At 41.6% G+C, this 12,907-nt stretch overlaps 2 protein-coding genes and 1 long non-coding RNA gene across 4 annotated transcripts; 1 reads left to right on the top strand and 2 right to left on the bottom strand.

Moving 5' to 3' along the window:
* Positions 1–291: 291 nt before the first annotated feature.
* On the top strand, positions 292–2,303 carry LOC114865926 (uncharacterized). Of its 2 annotated transcripts, XM_029167464.3 has the most exons (3): positions 292–827; positions 1,977–2,071; positions 2,166–2,303. In XM_029167464.3, the coding sequence occupies exons 1-3, from the start codon at positions 635–637 to the stop codon at positions 2,235–2,237; spliced, it is 360 nt and encodes a 119-aa protein (XP_029023297.1). In that variant the 5' UTR covers positions 292–634; the 3' UTR covers positions 2,238–2,303. The 2 variants fall into 2 exon arrangements, with proteins under 2 accessions (XP_029023297.1, XP_055368842.1); XM_055512867.1 differs by having other exon boundaries at positions 292–2,071.
* On the bottom strand, positions 811–3,566 carry LOC114865927 (uncharacterized). Its single transcript, XR_008696118.1, has 6 exons — positions 3,473–3,566; positions 2,875–3,363; positions 2,326–2,387; positions 2,113–2,233; positions 1,076–1,157; positions 811–950 (listed from the first exon to the last, which is right to left on the bottom strand). It is a non-coding gene; the product is annotated as an uncharacterized LOC114865927 (long non-coding RNA).
* Positions 3,567–6,313: 2,747 nt separating this feature from the next.
* Positions 6,314–12,907, bottom strand: rnmt (RNA (guanine-7-) methyltransferase). The gene is made up of 11 exons (XM_029167426.3): positions 12,752–12,907; positions 12,094–12,232; positions 11,807–11,936; positions 10,881–11,006; positions 9,833–9,948; positions 9,401–9,582; positions 9,150–9,314; positions 8,203–8,320; positions 7,814–7,915; positions 7,702–7,735; positions 6,314–6,467 (listed from the first exon to the last, which is right to left on the bottom strand). The coding sequence occupies exons 2-11, from the start codon at positions 12,223–12,225 to the stop codon at positions 6,430–6,432; spliced, it is 1,143 nt and encodes a 380-aa protein (XP_029023259.1). The 5' UTR covers positions 12,226–12,232; positions 12,752–12,907; the 3' UTR covers positions 6,314–6,429.

Here is a 12,907-nt window from a genome sequence, read left to right as displayed (position 1 = left end):
GGACCTGCTGAGAGGACCACAACCTGGGGGAGACCATCCCACTGCCCCACGGTCGATCTGAGCAGCACCTCTGGAGAAAGGTTTGGTGACTTCTTGGTGCTACCTGCAATGAGTAAAGCACAACAAGATACATGAAATGACCATACGGTTAATACTCACCTAGTTAGGCCTCATTCTCATCCTACTCTCCTTCTCAAACCTGAAAATGGAACACTCCATGACGGAGTATACCATTATTACCCTCAGTCAGAGAAACCTCCCCAACCCAAACAGGAAGTTGAACTACCCAGATCGTTTGGGGCGTGGACAACCATGTGGTCTCTCTCATATAGATGTGTGAGCCCTCACGCCACTTCCCTTAGTTCCCTCTGATGAAGCAGCATGCACTGCGAAACGTTAGGGAGTCTTAGATCATATTGAGTAAACTGCTCTCCTATTTAAGTTTTTTTAAAAGTTTTTTAATTCTTTTTTTAACTTTTTTATCTAAATAAAAGTGAGTTTTTAACACGCCGTCTTATGGAGGTTTTTAACCTTTAGTTACCTTTCACACTGAGTGGATTTTTATTCAACCACATTGTGGATTATGCGTTTAACCTTGGATTGGACATTTACCTGAGGACATTGAAACCCCCTTATGCCTCTGGGAGCGTTTTTTTTCTGCTCCAGAAACCAGATGGACAGGAACGGGACCTGGAAGCACACCGACAGCCGGACAATGAGCCACAGGGAAGTGAGGCCTACAGACCTGAGGCCTAAGAAGCAGAGACTCCACGTCACCAGGCCCAGGACAAACCACATGGCGCAATCCTTCCACAACAAGGCTAAAGGTAGGACCTCCAATATGGACGGTGGGGCTCACTATGGGGAGACTGTTGCTCAATGTGACCTAGGCCACAGAGAGGAAAATCCAGAGGGCTCACACAATAACACTTACACCCACAACTCCTTACCTGAGGAGAGAGGTAGAGTTAAAAGACAAACTAAGATAAAACAGGTGCTAGATCCTAATACAAGAGACCTGGCTAAAAAGTATTTTAAACTCATCCAAGCCATTCATCATAAAAACATTACTGACCGGGCCATATCTACCGGCACTCCTCCCGCAGGCATGATGAGGCAGGTCAGAAAGCTGTCCGGGTTCATCAAACCAGCAAGTCCTACAGAGGAAGTTAAAAACAAAATCACCACTAACACCAACAAGTGGATGGAGGAAAACCTGGTTATTTTACGGGATCACTACGCTAACATCATTTCTCAATATAGCCTAATAAATAGAAACAATATTGCACTTCAAGTGGCAGTAAACTGGGCTGAAAAACGGTACAGGGGCAGGCTTGCTCCCACTACAGCCACGACAGTTGAGCGGGTACTGGCCGCAGCAGCAACAGCAGTGCAGAACCCAGATCCTCATTACACTCCTCCTTCTGTCTTATTGTCAAACCAGCCTTTGCTTTCCAACAGAGATTCAGAAGAGGAACCACCAACAGTCTCCAAGCCACTGGACGTAAAGAGCAGGGAACAATTTCCACCGCTACCCAGGCCCAGTAGGAATTTACAAACTCTCTGTCTGGGCAATAGGCCCACTCTGCAGCAGCAGGTGATGGCAGCTCCACAAACTCAAATCCAGAACCAGCCACAAGCTGAATCAGCCACCACAAGCACGGACACACGGTCTAACCAGACCCACTATGTGCTGCAACAAACCTCCAAACTGACCAGGAGGAATTTCAAGTCTCATAATAGCTCAGCTTTAAAGACTCTCTCCCCTTTAAAGGTGCTGGAGTCTGCTCCCTGCTCTCGACTTCCTCCTCGTCATCACCGTCCTCCTCCACTTGCTGCCTCCTCCCCTTCGCCTGTCACCAACCTTTCTCCACAGGGCCCTGATCAGGACCAGTTTTCAATATCCCAGCTGACCCTTCACTTTTCATTAGACTCTCCTCCGGCACCGAGTGTAATTAATGATCCTTCCTTTACAGAACAGACGCCATACCACCCCATTAAGTCCAGTGTCTGTGATCCCGGAGGGGAAATTTACCAACCACAGGCAACGAATCGTAAACAGGGCTTACAGGTACGACAGGCCAGGGACTTAACAAATGTGGCAACACTCACCACAGGTGACATTGACCAGCTTTCCCCATCCTCTGCTGACCTCTGTCCTCCAGGTCACTCAGCCGTGCCATCCGCCCCCCTGCCAGGGAGCCAGCCGCCCAGACACCTTGATCGGTCCAGGCTAAAATTAAAAAACAAAGAGGTGGGAGGAAAAAGGACGAGAAAATGGAAAAACATCCAAGTTGAACAAACTGGACAAATCCACTCTGATACCTCCAAAAACACCTCGGTAGCAGTGCGGCTGGAGTCCTCACGGCAGGGGCACTTTGGGCGGGCTGAGGACGAGGAATGGGAGGATTTTACGTCAGGCAGTGAGAGAGAACAGAACCGTACCTTATTGTTTTTTCCCACCAGCCACAAGGCCCGGCCTTCACGCAAGCTGGAGGACTGGCACATTAGGGGTAAAAAAACCTGTACTGATATTGGGGGACTCGAACCTTAACAGGATCCTTGAGTTTATGCACCCAGAGGTACAAATCGACAGCTACCCTGGTGCCAATTTCTACCACTTTTGGAAAGTGGTACAGAAAACTCCAGCACACCCCTCTGTCAAGGTTGTGGTCTTCTCAGTGGGACTCAATAATAGGGACCAGGACCCTCAGAAAACATCAATAAAACAACTTAGGGCGCTGTACAGGGCATCCAGAGTCGCATTTCCAAATGCCAGCATCTTTTTCCCCCTCATTAATTACTCACCATCCCTCACACAGATACAGAAACAGAACCTGGACACCATTAATACGTATATTACTAACTACTTACCTTCATTGCCTAGAATCCCACAGGACCGGTTCAGAACCAGAGCAGATAACATCCATTGGACCACGGCCACGGCACACAGCATCTTCGACCTCTGGTGTCAAAAGCTGAGCTTAAATTTACAGTAGGCCCCAACTCCAACCAGAGCACTGAGGTCAGGAGGCTCGAGCCTCCTGCCTCACACACGCACAACAGAAGGGAGGACAGTGGCTCTTCCCACTCAAATGTCCTCAACCTTTCTGAGCTCTTTTGGCCAACTGCCACACAGCTGAGCCTGCTGGAGAGGGGCCTGACATTTGTTCCACAAGACACACACACAGACATAGACAGACGGTGCTTGGCCTTAAATCGGCCACAAGAGGGCGCCATTAGCAACCTCTCAAAACACCTCACCATTTCTGGCCTCGAATGGCAGGCCAACTGGACGGATGGGCAGCGGAAAAGAAGAGAGCAGCACTGGATACAAATGTTGGGCACCACAACGCCAACAGGCTTAAATGAAAAACAATAAAGCAACTTTGAATTCAGAATTAGACACAGAGTGGGGAGAGGAAGAGATACTCGAACTAGAAAAGCGTATAAGAAACAAAACAAAAAATACCGTTTCTTGACAGATGAGAGGGGTATAGCCAACTTCCATACAGCTTCCTGTGTGACAGAGAGGGAGAGGCATTACAAATTGAACATGAGCTTAATATTTGTTTTTTTCTTCTTTTTAATTATGGGATCACTTTACATATATATAATATATTGCATGAACCTTCTATTATCTATTGTCTATTAATAATGAATGTGGACTTTATTGCACATAGAGTGAATGAATGTTGACCAAAACATCTTAATGGTTGCCATTTGCATGACCCTACTGGCATTGTTATTCCTAAACAGAGGCCCAAGCACTTACCTTTTTGTTGGCACTTGATTGAGGATTACCCCCTCATCATATTTATTGTTATTTATTCCAAAGCATCTATGATCCAAAGGATAATAAATGATATTGCATGACCTCTCTTTTTCTATTAATAATGAATGTTGATTTTATTGCATGCAGAGTGAATTAATGAAGATAATGGCACTTAATAACTATTACTTTATTTGCATAGTCTATACTCTTAATTCTTAGACATAGTCTTTAAACACTTACCTCCTTTGGCACTTGTCATCATATGTATTTTATATTTATTTAAAAAAAAAATTCTATTTCGTCTTGGTCAATCTCTAGGCTATTAGCTTGCTCTTGTTTTGGAAGATGGGTCGTCCGTCCGATCATAAGGAAAGGTATTCATCTTCCATGCCTCCTTCAGCCACCTGAGCCAGCGCACCTGAGATCCACACAGATAACAAATAACCCTGATCCAATCCTTCACCTAACCCTTCTCTGCACTGGCTGCCTGTAAAATGTAGGATAGAATTTAAAATTCTCCTACTCACCTAAAAAGTACTCAATGATAAAGCTCCTTCTTATCTTAAAGACCTCATAGTTCCTTCTGCTCCCAGCAGAACACTTCGTTCTCAGAGCACTGGGCTACTTGTGGTTCCTAGAGTGTTTAAATGTAGAACAGGGGGCAGAGCTTTTAGCTACCAAGCTCCTCTCCTCTGGAACCAGCTCCCTCTTCAGGTTCGAGAAGCTGACACACTCTCCACCTTTAAGATTAGGCTTAAAACCTTCCTTTTTGATAAAGCTTATAGTTAGAGATGGTTCAGGTCACTGGCAATGATTGTTAGTCACAGGAACCATCTCTTAGTTAAGCTGCAATAGACATAGACTGCTGGGGGACTTAATTTATACACTGAGCTCCTCTGTTTCCTTCTACCTCCTCTGTCCAATAACCTCCCATCATTGTCCCATGTTTAACTAACCTTGTCTCTTTCTCTCCAGTAGTTGTGCTTCTCCCCCCACTCTCTCTCCCTCTCTGTCCTCACCTACAGGTATCATAGGACTCAAAGTTTGGTGTCTGTGATGGGCAGCTGCGGATCCAACCATTCTGCCTGTATCCAGTCCCTGGTCCAACCATCCTGCCTGTGCTCTGTTGTTGCTTGTTGTTGTTGCTGTGCTTTTCTCTCACTCTATCCTCTCACTTCAACCGGTCGAGGCAGATGGCCACCCACATCCAGTCTGGTTCTGCTGGAGGTTTCTTCCTCGTTAGAGAGGGAGTTTTTCCCCTCCACTGTTGCTGTCAAATTAAATGCTTGCTGTATGTGGGATTTGTTGGGTTTAGTTTTGTGAGGTTTTAAACCTTACTTTTTAAAGTGTCTTGAAATAACTTTGTCGTGATTTGGTGCTATATAAATAAAATTGAATTGAATTGAATTGAATTGAATACTTGTTGGAGGCACAAAGACAGCTGAGCAATAGACAGCATTACATACCTATCACAGCCAGCCTGCAGTCTCAGATACAGACTAGGATCCGCGCCATCATACAGCAACTGTACATTGAGGGTTACATTAAGTTTAGAGATTATCTCTTTGGCCCCAATGACCCAAGGAGCGACACATGAACCCCAAATGCACCAACAAAGTTCCTCCTTCCCACCTCTGTCTTCCCAGATTTAGCAAACTGAAATGACAACCGTCTAAATAATATTGATGGACTTGTGGTCTGTTTCCTGAAGCTAAGTTCATATATGTCTAGAGAATGTTTTGGGGAGTTGTTTGTGTTAGGGGAAGATGTTCATCTGTATGCTTTAAATACTCGAGACGAGAGAAGTTTTCAGAAAACTTTGATGTGCATCTTGTGTGAGCATCAAATTGTCCTCTCCACGGCTACCTTTCTTTGATTTTTCTTTGTGCATATCCAGAAATAAATTTACAAAAACAACTTTTTGGATTCTTTTTTTTATTGAGTGTCAGAAGCCCTCATGGTAATTAATTCCACAGCAGGCCCTACACTCTTCAAAATCTTCCTATAATCCTTAACCCTTTGGCCAGAGACAAGGCCAACCTGCAGCGTGTCATACACTCTGCAGAGAAGGTGATCGGCTGCCATCCCCCGTCTCTCCAGGACCTGGACATGGGCACCCAGGATTGTAGCTGACGCCTCTCATCCAGGACATGAACACTTTCAGCCCCTCCCCTCTGGCAAGAGGCTCCAGTCCATCAGGACAAGGACCTCGTGCCACAAAAACAGATTCTCCCCCACTGCAGTCAGTCTATTGAGCTGTGCCCCAACCCAAGGACAATCACATTATTCTAGACCACCTGCAGACCCACTTTACTCCACTGTATATAGTCTGTACTTAACTTCATTTTAATTGTTTGTATCTTTATGTTGAGATGCACCACCTGCCAAAACCAAGTTAAATTCCAAGTTCTGTAAAGTGCTCTCTACAGGACCTGGCAATAAAGATTTTTCTGATTCAGCCAGAATTAGTTTTACAGCCCCATGTCAGATAACACCAATTACATAAAGCTTTCTATTTCTCAAGATAAATGATACACAGATTTTCCACATTTTATTTATACAGCCACTGAAACCACAAAGGGAAAAAACTGGTCAAAAACAGACAGAACAAAAATAACAACAGCCGATTCCAGAATCCAATGAAGACTTAAGCATCAGGACATTTTCTGAAAGACAAACACCAGGTAGATACCTGAAGAAAAACACACAAGGTTAGTTTTCACATACTTTTGACAAGCCATTAAAAACACTCACAATTAGCCTTTGGGATAGTGAACTGCACTCTCATGCTTCAACAAAATGTATCAAAGTATGCATTTAAAAAGGACTGACACTCATCCAAACATTACTATAATAAAAACTGTTCAAAACCCAATTGTTGTTCATTTGTCTGATTAACAGAAATAATTCAATGTGCATTATAGGGCAGATAAAAACAATGCAATATACACTGTAATCCTTTCACAGTTTACCACAATCAAGAAGACATGGTATAAAACAATACATTTCACAGATGAGGACTGTTAGAATCAGACTGATGTTATTTATTGATTTAAATGGCAGTAATGGCAAAGTTTTGATATGACTCCCATTATTGCAACATGTTTAGCACAGTCTAATCAGGGATAACTAACATGGATACATAATCTGCTATAACACAATTATAACAACACCTTTTCTGACTTGTGGCATGGTTCCTTAAAAATAATAAAACATACTCTCCTGGTTTTATAACTCCGACATGTCTAATTCAAACAAGTCCTTCAGACCTACTTTTGGATGCTCTCTGATCATGTATATTCTCCTCTGCTACTGAACAATTCAAAAATCTCTGAAAGTCTTAACTGCAAAAACATCTGGGAGGATTTGGTGACATGCAGAAGATGAGATCTCAAACCTTATCTAAATACACTGACCATGGTTGTTGCTTTGTCTTTAGATAACTAAAACTTTGTCCCCTAAAGAAGAGCTGCAACCTTTCATTGAAATCAAAATTCCAAACCTTTAACAGCTACATGTCAAGCAACTACTCTTCAGCATAACCAAATGTCACCGCAAACCAAAGGAATGCAGCCATGAGCAATTGCTTCATGAACCTTTTCTTCATAACAGACCTATTGAACAATTACTCTTTCCTCCCGGTAAAAAATTTAAAAGGTGGTTATTTAGAAACATTACATGGGCAAGCTCCTTCGGATATTCCTTGGCCAGACAATTATTTCAAATCAGAATTTTTTTTTGTTTTTCATATGAGGGTTTCACATTCAGTTTGAGTGAACCAGGAGCAAACAAGGACTAGCATATAACAATAATATTTCATGATACAATGTGCTTGTTTTACTACTGCCACACAACCAAGGAATACCTTTCTATAATCTCTTGTAAAACATACATTACACATGTTTGAGTATAATGGAGTGACTTACTGGCTGCTTCCCATTCAGATCTGCTTAGAGTGCCCTGCACACACAAAAGAAACGCTGTTAGACCAAAACATAGGGGAACAGATGGATCCACTGAATTACTTGAATTAATTACCAGTGGTGTTCTCACGCCACATCTGCTGGAATAATCTTTAACATGGCAATATTCTCCTGAACTCTCTGTTGCCTGCTGACCGTGTTCCTCACAAGGAAAAGGCTGAAAACAAAAATTTCCTTGTGTTTATTTAGTCCATCTGAGATTAAAAATATATTATGAAAGCCAGAGCAAAGAGCTCACAACAGACACACATAGCCTAAATGTAAAAAGTACAAACCAAGATCTGAAGTGGACAGACAGATGGACAATAGATTAAAAGATAAGCAGAAGAATAAACTAAGGCAACAACCACAGTGTGCAATTAATTCCAATATTAATTCAAATACCAGCATAACAACACTGCTTAATATTGATTTCTCTTTTACTTGTTAATAATTCAGCTTTACCTCTAAAGCCATCATTTTCATCATCAGACTACGATGACTGTCCTTCTTCACTTTTGCCTCAAAGAACTCAGAGAACCTCTGTTTCAACACCAGACGCATGTTATAACGCTTGGCCATGCTAGAGGAGACAAGTATAATGTTACTGTAGGACGTTAAACACTGCTAAAAATAGAACCTCTACAATTTGTTTCACATAAGGTCAAGTAATTCACATATGACACTACAATGTGTCACTCTACTAGGACTATACTGTAACTAACGGTAGATAAATGGTAAATAAACAAAGCCAGCATAGAGTTTTGTCAAATGTTGAGGATGCAGCAACTCCAGTTAACATGACCGTGTGTTTGCACTGCGGGAGAAAATCTCCACATATGCAATCATATATCAATGCTGCTGTTATTTGCTGCTTTTACATTTAGTGTCTGCACCATTCCAAGTAGATCTGTTCTATGGTGGCACCATTCATCACTATATATCAGATGTGATAATTGGTCACTTACCTGACACTCGTGAGTCAGAACAGATTAAGTGCAATTTTTTCATGTCAGCAAAATAACGTTTTGCACAGCAGTACTTAATAAAGCATCTTCACACGATAGATACACAGTGTTACAGCTGCTACATCTGTATCACAGTATTTTCTTTTCGTGCTTGTGTATTGTTGTAATATTTCACAGGCACAAGTTGCATCTCTGTTTAATATAAAATGGTTTAATGAAGGAAATAGAACACATCCTTTCTCCTAATGGCAGTTGAGCTGTTTTCTGCCTTTTCGCCAGCAACTGGTTTATGTTACCGTCACGCTAGACTGTAAATTAGCAGCCCAAAGAATCCATAATGGAAAACCATTATTGATAACTATAATTATACATTATTATCAATAATATCGCATCATTGTTGCAGCCCTAGTTCTACAGTTTAAAATAAAATGATTCAGATCCTACTGTTGGAAAAGTGGAAAGTAGACAAGGAATTCTGGAACATCCACAACATCCTCAAGGCTGAAGTGATACTGACACCCAAACAGAGGATATGACCCTTTGGACTGGAAGGAAACTTTAAAAACCTCATTTCCAAATGTAAGACATTGTGACGCTTCCACCCGCTTCCTAAAAGTGCAAATGAACACAGGTTAGAGTTTTGTCAATGCTACTTGCTGTCCAGATTTCAACAAAAAAATCCATCCTTGACTTACACAAGTTCGAAAGCATCTGGCGTGGTTCCAATAAAGTAACCTCCAGGTTTCAAACGCTCACAGGCGTTTCTCAGCATCATCTCTGCTTTTTGTTCAGTTTCAAAGGAGTAATGATAAACAAACTGACAGCTGCAAACATCGAACATCAGATCAGGATCATCAAGCTTTTTGGAAAGCACCTCCTAGACACAAAATTAGAGGGGTTCAATTTATACCATTTCACTAGAGACAATGTCATGCCTTACCCCAACAAACAGTGAGCTATGGTAGAGTAACCATGACAACGTAAATATCTACACAAGGTGAAACATAAATAAGGAAAACCAAAATCCAAGTTTTACACAGTCAAAAGAATAAAAAAAAAAAACTTCATAATTCTGAATTTTTGGTGTCCAGCCTCATGCAGAGGTAAACAAATCTGGTTGAATATACCTTGGCACAGTCTGCAGTGATAAATTGAGCGCTGAAGATTTTCTCATTGACGTAACTTTTCCTCTTCATCTCTTCGTATCGAATCTGACACTGTTCTACCGAAACTCCTGCCATATCTGAAAGCAAAGCAGTGATTATTTATTGATTTAATTATTTTAAATTCACATTTGAAAATTTTTGTTACAAGACTACTAATGAAAAACAGGACTGTTAAAACGGGCAAAACTGCTAGAAGATACTTCTATATATACACACACATTTTAGCTTGTGTTTTTGTCATCTCTATATACGGACTGATCTGCTGGACACAATAGAAGCAGAGGAGGCACAGTTGTGTGTACTCCCGTTAACAGTAACAGCACTGCCTCATTTGCATATACAAGTGTGTTCACACACCTTAAAGTTTGTATGAGTATAAATATTAATTTAACCATTAACAACATTACTGCAGTTATACCATTCAGCCTAATAAATGCTACTTGTTGAACTGCCAGACAGGACACTTACAAAGAAAGCTACATCTTTTTTCTTTTTCATGTCAGCAAAATATCATTTTGCACAGCAGTACTTAATAAAGCATATTCACACGATGGATACACAGTGTTACAGCTGCTACATCTGTATCACAGTGTTTTCTTTTCGTGCTTGTGTATTGTTGTAACATTTCACAGGCACAAGTTGCATATCTTTGTTTAATATAAAATGGTTTAATGAAGGAAACCTTTCTCCAAATGACAGTTGATCTGTTTTCTGCCATTTCACCAGCAGCTGCATTATGTCGCCGTCACGCTGTATTGTAAACTAGCAGCCCAAAGAAGCCCAAAGAATCCTTCATTATACATTGTTATCAATAATCAGCTATTACTTCTCCATCATTTAGTATACACTTAGGCTTAAACATTGTAGATGGCTGAGGTAGAGGATCAGAAGCATAAGACAATAACTCGTTTCGGGCTTGTCATTCAGAAGTTATTGTTATAAAACGGGAGGAACATCTACTAGCTTCTGCAAAGTTCAGATAGTGAAGATGAGATTAATGACAGATTACCTGCGCAAACTAAATGATTGATGCCTCCCCTCCTCCACTTCAGGAGGTCTCCACCTTTCCCACACCCGAGGTCCAAGACTGATATCTCTTGAGATCCTGCTCCCCGCACCTGCTCAAGAATCTCACCTGTCAGTTAAACACACAATCAAACCAATCACATATGAGGATGTTTGGAGTTCAATCCTTAAACTAATCACTGATTTATTTTCCACATCTACTTCAGAACCTGCCCAAAAAGCCTCGGTCCTTACTATACAAGAAGGCTCAGAGCATGATGTATTTCCTGAAGAAGCTCAGGTCCTTTAACAACTGCAGCTCCATGCTAAGGATGTTCTACGAGTCTATGGTGGCTGTGGTCTGCTGGGGCAGCAGCATGAATGTAGCAGACAATAACAGACTGGACAAACTGATCAGAAGGGCCGGTTCTGTTCTGGGGGTGGAGCTGGACCCCCTACATGCTCTAGCTGAGAGGAGGATGCTGGTCAAACTCCTCTCTATCCTAGACAACACCTCCCACCCCCTACACAGTGTGCTGGTTGGACAGAGGAACACCTTCAGCCAGAGGCTGATCAGTATTAGGTGCTCCACAGAACGCCACTGGAGATCCTTCCTACTGGTGGTCATCAGCCTGTACAACTCCTCCTCTCTCTGTAAGGGTTGATCTTCATCCGTGCAATAACACGTATAAGAAAACTTTACTATTGTTTAATTACTAGCTAATTAGACTTGATGTGTGTGTAGATGTGTTAGCATTCTTCTTACCTCCCTACCTTCTTGTGTGTACCTCTACCTGTGACAGCAATAAGAGTGCGCAAAATAATTTCCCTCTGGCATTAATAAAGTTTTTTGAATCTTGAATCTATACTGTAGTGATGAACACTAAGGACCGTTATTGTCATTGAAAGTATTAATTTTTGACTAGTTACCAATAAGAACACTTTTCAGCCAGTTGTTGAAGTTCCTCATGAAGAAAATTCTGCTTTGACTGCGAGCAGCCAACCCAACTTCTTGCAGACGGTTGTAGTGGGTTGCAACTTTCACACCATGATCGTTCGCCTGACAAATCAATAACAACTCATCAAAACTTCGACATCCAGAAATCATACAAACTTTATCTTTGCTGATATTTGTTTTGAGGTAACCTCTGAGAAATAGAATCTTTTATAAATATGATTATTAATTAACTGGATTAGCTAGCTAATGATCAATGTACCTGTTTTTTTGTAGGTGTGGAGTCTTGTGTATGTTCTTCGTCAAGTCTCGTCTTCACTCTCACCTTCTGTCTGTTCCCCTTTAAATCTGCTCCTGTAGGGGTCTCTTCCTCAGTCACAGACTGAAGCTCCATGTTTCACCTGACAAAACAGACCCAGACTAACAAAAACTGCCAGGCCTTTCAAGGCTACAGCATCAGATTGTGGATGTTGTTACCATGGATAAACAGTTCTTTGTTTCAGTTTGAAGCTGTCTGTAGCATATATTTGTGTTAATACTCTGACATCTTTACCATTTAGAGAGGCTGACTGACCTGCTACTAAAGAGACTGAAGATCAGTCTGGCTCAACTTGTTAAATCCTTGTCATACATCGACTTGCTTTACTTAAGTTAAAGTCACGATTGACTGAACTGGTTAGGTTACTGTGAGACAATAACTTGGACTGATTTCAAATTAGATTTGCTTTAAATGAATCGCTAATGTTTCTGTTGTCTAAGAATGCATTAGCGTGCTGTTTGCTAAATGCTAATATATATATTTGCATTGTGACCGGCCGAAAACACCAATCGGACTAAACACGCCGGAGCAATAAAACACATTTGGCTAAACCTTCCGTTAAAGTTACATATTTTAAAAAGTAGAGAAACAAGACACTCACGAGACTTGTACACCGAACGTGTATGCTCTGAGCGGCGTCTGACTAGAGATGTCCAACTCTAGCAATCCTTCTCGACAGTCGACACAGCGTCCATCTTTCGAAGCGGAAGTGTCGCAGAGTAGCGTGACGGGCACGTAATAAATCACGTGACCAATG

This window comes from Betta splendens, chromosome 11 (assembly GCF_900634795.4).
Source record: "Betta splendens chromosome 11, fBetSpl5.4, whole genome shotgun sequence".
In the NCBI taxonomy this organism is placed as follows: Eukaryota; Metazoa; Chordata; class Actinopteri; order Anabantiformes; family Osphronemidae; genus Betta; species Betta splendens.
This window is presented reverse-complemented; position numbering and strand designations above follow the sequence as displayed.

Coding starts and splice junctions, on each gene's coding strand:
- LOC114865926 (XM_055512867.1), top strand. CDS start 635: ATGCCTCTGGGAGCGTTTTTTTTCTGCTCCAGAAACCAGATGGACAGG. Junction 2,072..2,165: donor ATCGTAAACAGGGCTTACAG/GTACGACAGGCC, acceptor TCTGTCCTCCAG/GTCACTCAGCCGTGCCATCC.
- rnmt (XM_029167426.3), bottom strand. CDS start 12,225: ATGGAGCTTCAGTCTGTGACTGAGGAAGAGACCCCTACAGGAGCAGAT. Junction 11,007..11,806: donor GCTGAAAAGTGTTCTTATTG/GTAACTAGTCAA, acceptor TTTAACTGACAG/GTGAGATTCTTGAGCAGGTG. Junction 9,583..9,832: donor TCACTGCAGACTGTGCCAAG/GTATATTCAACC, acceptor TTTTGTGTCTAG/GAGGTGCTTTCCAAAAAGCT.